This window comes from Triticum aestivum, chromosome 6B (assembly GCF_018294505.1).
Source record: "Triticum aestivum cultivar Chinese Spring chromosome 6B, IWGSC CS RefSeq v2.1, whole genome shotgun sequence".
Lineage (NCBI taxonomy): Eukaryota > Viridiplantae > Streptophyta > Magnoliopsida > Poales > Poaceae > Triticum > Triticum aestivum.
The window spans coordinates 2257505-2270011 of NC_057810.1; the positions used below are offsets into that span (position 1 = coordinate 2257505).

At 50.8% G+C, this 12507-nt stretch overlaps 1 protein-coding gene across 5 annotated transcripts in view; it reads right to left on the reverse strand.

The window, feature by feature from the left end:
• Window positions 1-215: 215 nt before the first annotated feature.
• LOC123135347 (putative callose synthase 6) overlaps window positions 216-12507 on the reverse strand; it is a 73036-nt gene continuing 60744 nt past the window's right edge. For 3 of the 5 annotated variants that reach the window (XM_044554379.1, XM_044554378.1, XM_044554377.1), the window contains 8 exons: window positions 11050-11168; window positions 10885-10968; window positions 2894-3006; window positions 2586-2815; window positions 1353-2153; window positions 1202-1252; window positions 949-1134; window positions 217-809 (listed from right to left, as the gene is read on the reverse strand). In XM_044554379.1, the coding sequence (XP_044410314.1) occupies window positions 570-809; window positions 949-1134; window positions 1202-1252; window positions 1353-2153; window positions 2586-2815; window positions 2894-3006; window positions 10885-10968; window positions 11050-11168 (1824 nt within the window). In that variant the 3' untranslated portion in view covers window positions 217-569. Of the gene's footprint in view, window positions 810-948; window positions 1135-1201; window positions 1253-1352; window positions 2154-2585; window positions 2816-2893; window positions 3007-10884; window positions 10969-11049; window positions 11169-12507 lie in introns of those variants that run through there. The other 2 variants (XM_044554380.1, XM_044554381.1) reach the window with 2 other exon arrangements.

Sequence of the window (12507 nt, forward strand, 5' to 3'; positions counted from 1 at the left end):
TAAAGGCCCTTACGAACCGGGACTAATAGGTGTTTTTCTACTAGTGCATTTTGCTGTCATTTTGATTGGGATCACTGTTGTACAACTTTTATTTCAAATCTGGAAAATCAAATTACTAGCGTCGAGATAAAATGGAATGCCACTACTGATGAATATTAGTGCTGGTGTTGGCCATGTGACACACCATTAAGCTCCAAAATACTGCTATCGTAGTGTCCAATGCCGACACTATTTTTTTTTACAATGGTGTCATATTGGTGTCGTCATGTGTCCACGTCAGCAAGGCCCATTTTGACACGCCATAGCTAGTCTTTTCTACACTAGTGATACATTGGAGGACAAGAAAGCCTTACAATTAGTATGGGAGCCTCCATTACATACCAACGAGTCGGTGTTAGTCTCCTATGATGCCAGTATTTGCTTCTGGCATTCTCGAAATAAAATATTTGTTTCATTTACTACGAATCAAATAGATTTTTCAGGGTTGATCACATCGTGGAGAAGTTATAAGCTACTATCAAGGAACATATGCCCGAATATATGCTCACAGGGAAGGAAAATGAAACTGGTCAATCGAACTCCCCAATGTCCTTCTGGCCGGCAAGGATTCTTGAGATCTGGAGGCCCCTGCTGAAGGCTTGGTTGAAGAGAAACCGTGTCTGGAACTCCGAGACAAAGGGAAACCACGACAAGAAGCCGATGGGAAGGAACAGAATGAGACCCATGATGTTCTCGTATGCCCTGCCAAGCTCCATGATGGAGTCCCACAGCATAATCTTCTTAACCAATGGAGAGCATGCTTGCCCAATCTGTTAAGAACAGCATATAAATCAGTATATATAGATCGGATTGAATGATGGGAATCTGTAAACTTTAAGTTTAGTAGAATAGATCTTGGTAATGTCCATATGATCGAACTACCATTTTTTGTTGCCATGATTCACTCACCAGAAGGATCCACCAACCAGTAGGCACGAACCCAAGAATGCTAGCGAAGACATCAGAAATTGTGAGTTGGTATATAACAAATAGGACCACCATCACGGAGAGAAAGCCAAGGAATAGAAGGCCCTTAAGGATGTGGGACATAAACTGCAGGTTGTTCCTAAATTTCTGCCGTCCTATTGAAAGCACCTGACGACAAGGAACAAGAATTTAAGCATCAGAGTAAACTGGACCAAATGAAAGGCTAAGGTCTTACCTTTAAAACTACTAGGACCGTGAGCATAACCAGCCATGACAATGCATAGACCTAGAAGTTGAAAAGCAATCAGAATTAGGTTAGGATGTCCTGCAACTGTAAAAAAACTACAGAAGCAAAAATAACAGCAGAACACATATAGAGAAAGTACCAGAATGCCTCTGCTGCTGTGTGCAATGTTTAGATGATACACAATACCATATTGGTAGATCAAGAAACGAAGCGAAAGGATGAGTTCAAAGAGAAGAGCACGGATGCTAGTTTTCCTTAGGTGCTCCTGCTCACCTATCCACCAAGCTTCCCAGCTTTGTTCGACAGCCATGCCAATACCCCCTCGGTTCCCCATCCAGTTCCTCCAATCTGTCCAGTCATCAACTGTCTTGTGCCAGTCAAAACATGATGGATTGAAAATAAATGGTGCAAAGAGCCAAGATCCAACCAGGAACCATATCGAGAAAGTGACAAATAGGTTCAACTTCGAGCTGCGATAGGAACTTCCATAAGCTACATAGACAACCAGAAGTATCAGCAGTTCAAATCCTTTTACAAAGTGACTGCGGGAGTACATGCGATAATTGTCAGCGAACTTTGCATGGGACACAACGAATCCACGACCTGTCGGTCTGTTTTGCGAGCAATTGTGGAGGATTGTTCTCCCATAGTAGTGGGTTTTGGTGCCAAGTTGGAACGTGAAGAATACAGGTGCCAACTGAAGCTGCATGATAACAAACTCTCCTAACGCTTTGCGGAATCCCTTCTCTAAGCCGATTTCCGTTACCATAGGAAGGACAAGCAACAAACCAAGCTGGAAAACAGATTCTAAACACATTGCATTTTCGAGAGGCTTGATGTTCTCCAGAATACGTGGATCCAGCAAAATTGACTTTTCCAAACCACTCATGACGAGATATAACCTCCCATACAAAAAGATATAGACCGTAAGTATAGTAACCTGAAAGAAGGAACTATGATGTCAGTATCCCAAAATATGTAGGATGAACACATTATGTGATGTCCTGTTGACACCATGGCAATACAATTAGTTACGTTCATGGACAATAACTGAAATCCTGCAAGGGGCCATTTTAAGAAAATACTATTAATAATGCCGAATATTGCTGATTTTCATGTGAAGGATGATACTGCTGATTAACTATGTTAACATACTGGTGCATGATGATAGCTTGAACTGTGATTATCTCCACCGAATTCTCATGTTTTGGTTCACGGGAGTTTTTTATTCTATAGGAACATCTCATCGGAAATCAGTTTGGTTCTCTCCTACCAATAGTGCAATCATAAACGTATCAGAAAGGGGATAGCAGAGGTGGCATTATTTTGACAATAAAATATTCCTAGGTATCTCAAGTTAATGTATTATTACCATGCTACTGAAATAGAACCCAACTGTAGTGAAGTAGATAGATAGCATTCTATAGAAGTCAAATCTGCGTCCGAGACGATAGATGTCACGACTCAAGGTTTGTTCACCATTGCCATGAGCAACCTTAGCTTCGAAGCTTGAAATTTGGTTCATTCCCACATCACGTCCTTTACCAACTTGCATGTACTCATGATATGTTATATTTCCGTCTCTCATTATTGAATTAAAACCTAAGAACGATTAAATTCAGTGAATGAGTTTACGGTACCGGGTGACTATAAAAATCTTTGTAAGACATGTAGACATACCTGAAAAGATATATTCGCTTAAATTTATAGTCTTCGAAGCTTTACTTATGCCACCCCTAGTAATATGGAAGAGTCTATCAAAAACATCAGGATGTCCGTAATCGAAGCGAACTCTGTAGTATATTATAATGAGTTAGAGAGAGATAAAGCTTCATGATCATAATAAATGTGCATCTAACATACGTAACTAAACGTACAAACATGTGAAAGGACTAAACAAAACATTTAACAATATGACAAAAGAGTTTAGTCATTGGTTTCATATCGTAATTCTGTTAGTTACCTTTGTACATAGTATGATTGTCCAGCATGGTCTGGCTTATTTTGTGTAAGAATTTTTCAAGCGACCCAGTATTGCTCTATTTTCTCACCCACTAAACATTCATATTCCCTATTATTATTATAGTCTAGTTCTCATAAGTTGACAAGATCTAGGGACTTATTATTGGTTAACACCTGCCAGGCTTCCCAGCAATTTGTCAGCATTGTGTGGACCATCTCAGCAACTACAAGTAAATCAAGATTCTAGATTACATTCCCTCAATAAAAAAACATTCTAGATTACATTATCAAAAAAGTTTTTTATCAAAAAAGTTTTTGTACATTCCCTCAATAAAAAACATTCTGTGGCCATATACAAGTGTCACTTTATCAAAAAAGTGTTTTATTATAAATTTCAGTAAAATTGCATTTAGTGGTTACACTACCAGAATTTACGTAGTTGGCGACGGCCTCATCTATGCTGACGGCCCCCGTCAGCATAGATGGACATATCCCGACGGCCTAGGGCAGGCCGTAGGCGTAGAAATGCCATCGGCATACTACGGCCATCGGGACCGCTCGCGATACGCCTACGGGGGTCGTCGGCATAGATTAGGCCGTCGGCATAGCCCGGGTCTGCCTACCCGGTTAGCAGCGACCCATGCAATGTTTGCTGACGGTGGCTAACGGTGGCCGTACGCCACCGTCAGCATAGATTTGCCGACGTCATCGATCCGCGGTGTCTCCACGTCATTGATCCGTGGGAAAAGGGGTCTGTGGTGTGCCAGATGTATGCCGACGGCATAGTCGTCGGATTAGGCCTAGCCCATGCCCTCTGCCACGTCATCAATCCGCGCGCATCGCCACGTCATTGATTCGTGGCATTGTAGGCTCCGTGTGCGCAGCTATGCTTATTTTATTTTTTATTTATTTATATTATTTATTATTTTCTTTTTTCACAACTTAAATGTGCCTTATCTAAACAAAAAACATTACCCAATAGTATATCGATTGCCCCCTCACGGACGTCGTTGCCGCCATGTCACGGAGGGGGGAAACGGTTGACACAGAGGGAATCTGGTTAGAGGGGGGAATCGGGGTGTAGCTATGCCACCAAAACATCGCACGGGTCCTAATGCATGTGTGAAAGTGTTGTGGCATGCGTAGATGCCCGTCTTCGGGATCGATGGTGTGCCCCCCCATCCACGGACGGTAGTGATGCCGTCACTTGGAGGGGGGCATCATGCGAGTACGGTAGGACCGGAGGGAATCTAGTGGTGGGTTGGGTCCAGACCATGTTTAGGGATGTTGCTTTGGGCTGACCTATCACAACCAGGTGGAAGAGTCCGCTGGTCGAAGCCCGTCCGGCGAAAGTCAAAGGGCTAGATCATCTGGTCAACTGGGATTCGGGGTGGCCTTCGAGGTGTAGCTATGCCACTGAACGCACGGGTCCCGATGCATGTGTGAAATTGTTGTGGCATGCATAGACGCCCATCTTGGGGTTCCGTGATGTGGGCGCCCTCCACGGATGGTAGTGCCGCCATCACTTGGAGAGGGGAATCATGCGGGAATGGTAGAATCAGAGGGAATCTAGTGGTAGGTTGGGCCTAGACAGTGTTCGGGGATGTTGTTATGGGCCGACCTATCGCAAACAAGTGGAAGAGTCCACTGTTCAAAGCCCGTCCACGAAAGTCAAAGGGCTAGATCATCTGGTCAACTGGGATTCGGGGTGGCCTTCAGGGTGTAGCTATGCCACTGAAACATCGCACGGTTCCTGATGCATGTGTGAAAGTGTTGTGGCATGCGTAAACGCCCGTCTTGGGGCGCCGTGGTATGGCCCCCCTCCACGGACGCCAGTGCCGCCGATACTTGCAGGGGGGAATCATGCGGGTACGGTAGAACCGGAGGGAATCTAGTGGTGGGTTGGGTCCAGACCGTGTTCGGGGATGTTGCTATTGGCTGACCTATCACAACCAGGTGGAAGAGTCCACTGGTCAATGACCGTCCAGTGAAAGTCAAAGGGTAATCATCTGGTCGACTGGGTTTCGGGGTAGCCTGCGGGGTGTAGCTGTGCCACCAAAACATCGCATGGGTCTTGATGCATGTGTGGAAGTGTTGTGGCATGGGTATATGCCCTTCTTGGGCTGCTGGGTGTGGGCCCCCTCCATGGATGGCAGTGCCGCCGTCACTTGGAGGGGGGAATCATGCGGGTACTATAGAACCGGAGGGAATCTAGTGGTGGGTTGGGTCTAGACCGTGTTCGGGGATGTTGCTATTGGATGACCTATCGCAACCTGGTGGAAGAGTCCACTGGTCAATGCCCGTACGGTGAAAGTCAAAGGGCTAATCATATGGTCAACTAGGTTTCGGGGTAGCCTGCGGGGTGTAGCTGTGCCACCAAAACATTGCACGGGTCCTGATGCATGTGTGAAAGTTTTGTGGCATGGGTAGATGCCCTTCTTGGGCTGCTGGGTGTGGGTCCCCTCCATGGACAGCAGTGCCGCCGTCACTTGGAGGGGGGAATCGTGTGGGTACTATAGAACCGGAGGGAATCTAGTGGTGGGTTGAGTCCAGACCGTGTTCGGGGATGTTGCTATGGGCTGACCTATGGCAGCCAGGTGGAAGAGTCCACTGGTCAAAGCCCGTCTGGCGAAAGTCAAAGTGCTAGATCATCTGGTCAATTGGACAAGGGTCTAGTCTGGTCCGGTGGCTTTCGGGGTGTAGCTATGCCACTGAAACATCGCACGGGTCCTGATGCATGTGTGAAAGTGTTGTGGCATGCGTAGACGCCCATCTTGGGGCTCCATGGTGTGCCCCCCTCCACTGAAGAAAGTGTCGCTGTCACTTGGAGGGGGAATCGTGCGGGTACGGTAGAACCGTAGGGAAACTAGTGGTGGGTTGGGTCCAGACCGTGTTTGGGGATGTTGCTATTGGCTGACCTATCGCAACCAGGTGGAACAGTCCACTGGTCAAAGCCCGTCCGGCGAAAGTCAAAGGGCTAGATCATTTGGTCAACTAGGATTCGGGGTAGCCTGCGGGGTGTAGCTGTGCCACCAAAACATCGCACGGGTCCTGATGCATGTGTGAAAGTGTTGTGGCATGGGTATATGCCCTTCTTGGGCTGCTGGGTGTGGGCCCCCTCCATGGACGGCAGTGCCGCCGTCACTTGGAGGGGGGAATCGTGCGGGTACTGTAGAACCGGAGGGAATCTAGTGGTGGGTTGGGTCCAGACCATGTTCGGGGATGTTGCGATGGGCTGACCTATGGCAACCAGGTGGAAGAGTCCACTGGTCAAAGCCCGTCCGGCGAAAGTCAAAGGGCTAGATCATCTGGTCAACTGGACTAGCGTCTAGTCCAGTTCGGTGGCCTTCGGGGTGTAGCTATGCCACCGAAACATCGCACGGGTCCTGATGCATGTGTGAAAGTGTTGTGGCATGCGTAGACGCCTGTCTTGGGTCTCCGTGGTGTGCCGCCCCCTCCACTGACGATAGTGCCGCCATCACTTGGAGGGGGTATCGTGCGGGTACGGTAGAATCGGAGGGAATCTAGTGGTGGGTTGGGTCCAGACCGCGTTCGGCGATGTTGCTATGCCAACGAAACATCGCACATTCGAAAATGAGGCTCCGGGGTGTGGCCCCCCTCCACAGACGGTTGTGCCGCCGTCACTTGAATGGTGAATCATGCGCGTCAGCTAGGGTTTAGTCCAGTGGGGGGCATCTATGCCACAGAAATATCGCACATGGTCTACGAAGGGGAGGAAGGATAGTTGATAAATTAAAAAATGTAGCACTTTCAAAAAATAAATTAATGTTAATGTAAATAAAAATTAATAAATTAATAAACCTACGCCTGCTAGATAAGGCCAGGGCTATGCGTCAGCATAGTCGTGCCCTTATCCACCCTGCGTTCATCCTCCTCCACCCATTCTCACCCGACCCAAACCTCCCTCCCTCTGTCCCTTGACCCCGACCACTGCCGCCACCCTCTCCGCGCCCAACGTCGCCGCCTCGCCCCGACCTCGTCCCCGCATCGCCCTGCCCGGCCGCCACCTCTGCCCCGCACCCCGACATCAACCCCGCCTTGGCCGCCGCCCGCGCCCCGACCTCATCCCCGCCACGGTCGCGCCCTGCCCCGGTCTCGTCTCCGCCCCGCCCGGCCGCCACTTCTGCCCTGCGCACAACACCACCGTGTTCGGTGCCCCCCGCCATCCGAACGTCCAACGGCTCGTGCGCCTTTTGCCTCCTCCACTCGTTGGTGAGTGGAGGGCCTCCTGCCCGGAGTCGTCGCTGTCCTTCCGCGGTGCAGCCGCCGTCTCGACCCCCTCTCCGTTCAGTCCGGCCCCCATCGCTCTTTTGGATTGTCCAGCATTTTCCACGGACAACCAGAGGATGTGTAGATTGGGTACGTTCTCCATGTTCTACCCCAGTCCAAGACAAGATTTCGGCGGCACCTCCCCATTGTTCTCCGGAGCACATTTTCTCGGCTATTTGCCGAGACGTGTATCTGGAGAACAGCGGGGAGGTGCTGCCGAAATTTTGTCTCGGAACGGGGTAGAATGGAGAACGTACTCAATCTACACATCCTCGGGTGGGATTAGGACCTATCTTTACCTATTAGAGAAGTAGGTGGATTCAACTCGGTAGAAAATGAAAATTTGATGTGATTAATTTAAATGAATCCTTAATTTAGTTGTGTGTCTTAAAATAAAGCTGAGGATGGCAGATAATCAGTGGATGTACAGTGGTTCCTTAATTTATTTTTAAAATACGCCGACCACTAGGCCGTCGGCATAGGTGCCACATGGCGGCTACTGGTAGATGCTGGGGGAGGGCTATGCCGACGGCTAAGAAGTCGACATAGTTTAAAACTAAACTACGCCGACGGCTTAGCCGTCGGCATGGCCCTGCCCCAGGAAAAACTACGCCGACGGCTTAGCCGTTGGTATAGCCCTCCCCCAGGAGCTACCAGTAGCCGCCATGTGGCACCTATGCCGACGGCCTGTCGGCATAGCCCTGCTCCAGGAGCAACCCGGAGGCGGCCATCGGCATAGGTATGTACGGACGCCGTCGGGGTATCATTTATGCCGACGTCCGTTCTATGCCGACGGTCTCCGTGGGTATGCCGATGCATATGTTGCCGACGAACCTATGCTGACGGGGGCTGTCGTCATAGGCCTGTCGCGATGGGAATCAGGGCTATGCCGACGGCCTTAGCCGTCGGCATAGGGTTGAATTCCGGTAGTGTTAGAGCAAAAGTACATTGTAGCAATACTAGCAATTTTTTAATTCTGTTGGGAAATAACTATCAGTGCTTCAACAAGTTATATCAGACTTAAGTTCTTGCCTTCTTCTTGGCACATTATATTATTCTTTCTGGACTACAACTACATTTGACATATTCGGCTGGTCATAGTGGGAGTAACTTAGCTGGTAACATAAGAGCATCTCTAGCCGCGCCCCCAACAAGGCCCCCCAGGCGATTTTTCGGCTGTCGGCGCCAAAAAATTGGCCCAGTCGCGCCTTCAAGGGCCCATTTTTTGCCGGCTCGGGCCAAAATTGGCGCCGACGGACCCAACCTGAACCCGGAGCGCTGGGGGCGCTCGGGAGAGCCGGGCGAATCATTTTTGGCGCGAAAGCGCCGTGGGCCAGCCGCGTCAGCTACACCACCCGCCTCGTCTTCTCTCGACGCCTCGGTTTCCCGCGGGGAATCAATGGCAAGGCTGTCGCCGGTCAACTTATGCCATTGATTCCTCACGGGGGGCGTCACAGGGCGGCACGCCGACGCGCGCCGACGCCTCCCCTCCCTCGGACGCGTACACACGGATGCGGCGCGGCTATATATGGTCTCGCTCGCCTGCGTTGAGTGCCACATCTCTCGAGCGCCGCCGCCGAGCTCTTCTCCCCACCCCAGCCCTCCCTCTCCCGCCGATCTCTTCTCCCCGGCCACTCCTCTCCTCGATGGCCGAACGTTTCCCCGGAGATGAGGTGGCGGCCAACGGCTTCGGCCGCCGTTCGCTCCGCGAACAGGAGTCCTGGCTCCTGTTCCAGGCGAACATCCCAGCGCCGCCGGACATGCGCGCCGGGCCGACGAGCTGGAGGCTCAGCAATGGGGGAGTGCCCATTCCCCCGTTGCCCGATGCCGTCACGAAGCCATCCTACTTCACCGACGAGGTCGAGATCGCGCGCGTCTTCCTCACCGACGCCGAGCTCTCCCTCCCCCAGTACGCCGCCTCAACCACGCGGCTTGGGCGGCGTACTTCGAGCGCCGCCAGCAGCAGCGGCTGGCGTTCACCAACGGGGCGCCGGTGGTCGGCGGCCTGAAGAACAGCAAGGGGCGCCACCTCTGGTGGGGCGTCCCCGGCCGCACCCTCGATGGTGTGCTGACGTACCTCGAGGGCGGCAACAACCCTCCGTTGGCGTACCCCCCGGCGAGGACGACCACCCCGGCGCACCGCCGACGTGACGGGCAATGGGAGCCAAGGAGGTTTGGCTCCTCCTCCTCTTCTTCCTCGTCGTGTTCTTTCTCCCAATCCTCCGGCACTCCGATGCTGCTCGGCGTCAAGGCTGAGCCCGCGGCGGAGACGTCGCTCGGCCGGCGCACACGCAGCGCCGGCATCGTCATCAGCGAGGGCGGCCGGCACGCCTCCTCGTCGGCTCCTCCCCCGCGCTTCGTCAAGCCGAAGACGGAGCCGGGTCTCGCACCGGTGAAGACGGAGCCGGGGCTGCTGGTGCCGGTGAAGACGGAGCACGGCGAGGTCGAGCTTGACGATGACGCGGTCGTTGAATGGGCACGCCAGGACTCCCTGGAGATGGCGAGGGAGCGCCAGCGTGCCGCCCTGCAGCGCTTCGCGCAGCGCCGCCGAGGCCGCGACGAAGGCGGCATCGTCATCATCGACGACGACGACGACGCGTCGCCGCCGCCGCCACCAGCCGGGGAGGGGTCCAGCAGGGGCGCCCGAGTCAAGGAGGAGAAAGCCGACGATGGCGGCGATGATGGCGACTTCTCGGCCTAGCAAGTTTTTTTGATTAGTTTTTATATGTAATGGCGTGTTTTAGCCCAAGTTTGCGAATATAAAAGTCCAAGTTTGCCGAAAATTACCGTGTTTCAGCCCAAGTTTGTCTAATTTTTTACCCCGCGCCTGGGGCCGGCCCTGGGGGCGGCGGCTGGGGGCCAACTCGCCCCCAGGCCCATTTTTTGCGCTGGGTCACCCCCAGGCGGCGATTTTCGGCGCCCCCTGGGGGGCCAACGGCTGGAGATGCTCTAACACACCCCAAGATAAGTTCGCCTATGTGGCATGTAGTTAGTGAGGAGAGAGGTGTTTGGAGTAACATAATATGTTACCATAACATAACACTTCCCGAGGCAATATGAGTCTACAAAACTAATAAACACAACCACCTATGACACTACCTCTATATTACTCCCCACTATGAAGGTAGTAACATAAACTAGTGTCATATGCATGACACTAGTGTAGGTTACTCCCCACTATGACTAGCCTTAGAAATTTAGTGTAGCTCATGTAGATAATTTAATATACTAAATAAGTATTTATTTATGTAAAGGAAGGTTTTGTAGCATGAATTCCTTGTAAGATAAATATGAAATGTCTTACAAATACTCCCGTGGTTTGACAAAAATGATATGTTGGAACTGATAGCCAACTAAAAAAATCACATTCTAAGTAAAAGCATTGTATTAATTGCTTCTTTATGGAAATTAATACATACTTGAGAGGATTGGCCAGAACTCGCTGTCCAATCGTAGCAAAGCTGGTCTCTTGATTTGATACAAACCTAGATAGTGATGAAACACTATATAGGAACAAAAAAGTTACTGACAGAAAACCATGAATGGTATAAAATTGGATTTAAACATTGGATTGATGGATATACCTTCCAGTAAAAAGATGTTCCCGAAGACCCAATATAGTGGGTTTTCTATTTCCATATTTGGTACTCTTGAACTCCTCCAACAGATTTCTCATTTTAAATGCCTCCTCGAGGTAATTATCCTACAAGTAAAGGGAAGGGGCAATTGTTACTAATAATTTATTACCCATTGTCCTGTCAGTTTAAATATGTACAAATAATTTAGGACCTTTAGGTTACGTCCAACTGGTTCCACATGGGTTTTTCTTTTTTTTGTGGGCGCACATGGTTTCTATATGACTCCTATATGCATATTGAGCAGCAGGTCCAGAGTTCAGATTATCATTGTTTCTCTGTAGAACTAAATTGGTATTGGTATCATAACCAACAGGATTGGGCTCAAGACCTAGATGTACAATTTAAGAGATCGCAGGGTATGTTGGCATGCGAACATGATTTTTTGTGTTTTTGGTGACAGCAAATGAATACGATTCAGTAGTACAACTGGAGAGTGAAACGGTTTTGATGTCTGTTTGGGCAATGTCAACCACGTGCAGTTTGTGTTGTTGGAATTGATCTTGGCTAACAGCCGAGAGGAGAAAAGACAAGAGTAGGTCCAACCTACTTTTGGATGAACGAGCCTACTTTTGGAGGCTCGGCTCGTTTTCCCTCCGGCTCGGTCCAACCCGATCAGCTCGTGTTCATACTACTATGTGTGTGTACGGCTGTACGCCTGTGTAGTATGTGTGCTTGCGCGCGTCCATAAGTAGCAGCGGATGCATATAGTATGCCTACTAGCCGTCGATGTGTGCGTGAACGTGAGTGCGTGCAGTCTGTGTGCGCGCCGCCGACGCCGGCGCGTAGTTGGGTGCTGGAGTCATTGTCAAAAAAGGGGGGCAAGGACGCGAGTGAGCCAGGTAGGTCATACCTGCATGTGCCTCCAAGTGAGCGACGAACGGCGGCATCCAACGCGGCGGTAGATGCTGGGGGCAGCAGCAGAAGCTTGGCTAGGCACCATGTAGTGAGGAACGGCGGCGTCCAACGCGGCGACGAAAGGGCATTTTCATCGTCGGTCCGGACGTCAGTGTCGAGTGCGGCGAGGACGACACCGGCAACGGGCACGACAACGAGAAGGACGACTTCAGGTGGTGGCAAGAGTGGCGGCGCGGCGCGGCAGGAACCCTAGCGGCATGGGGGAATTTCGTCAGTAGAGGACCGAGGAGGGCGGCGTCGAGTAGTCGAGGCAATGCTTCGTAGTGGGCTTGGGCTACTCGCATTGGCTGATGCCTTTACACTGTGCTGCAAATTCCTAAAAAAAAAACTAATTGGGCTATGAAACGAGCCACCGAGCTGGACCGAGCGAAAACAGGCTCGGCTCGCTCGCCGAACGGGCCGAAACTTGCAGCTCGGCTCGGCCTATTTCCTTATCGGGCCGAGCTGAAGCGAGTTTCGGGCCGAGCCAAAAAGCTCGCTCGAGCGTCC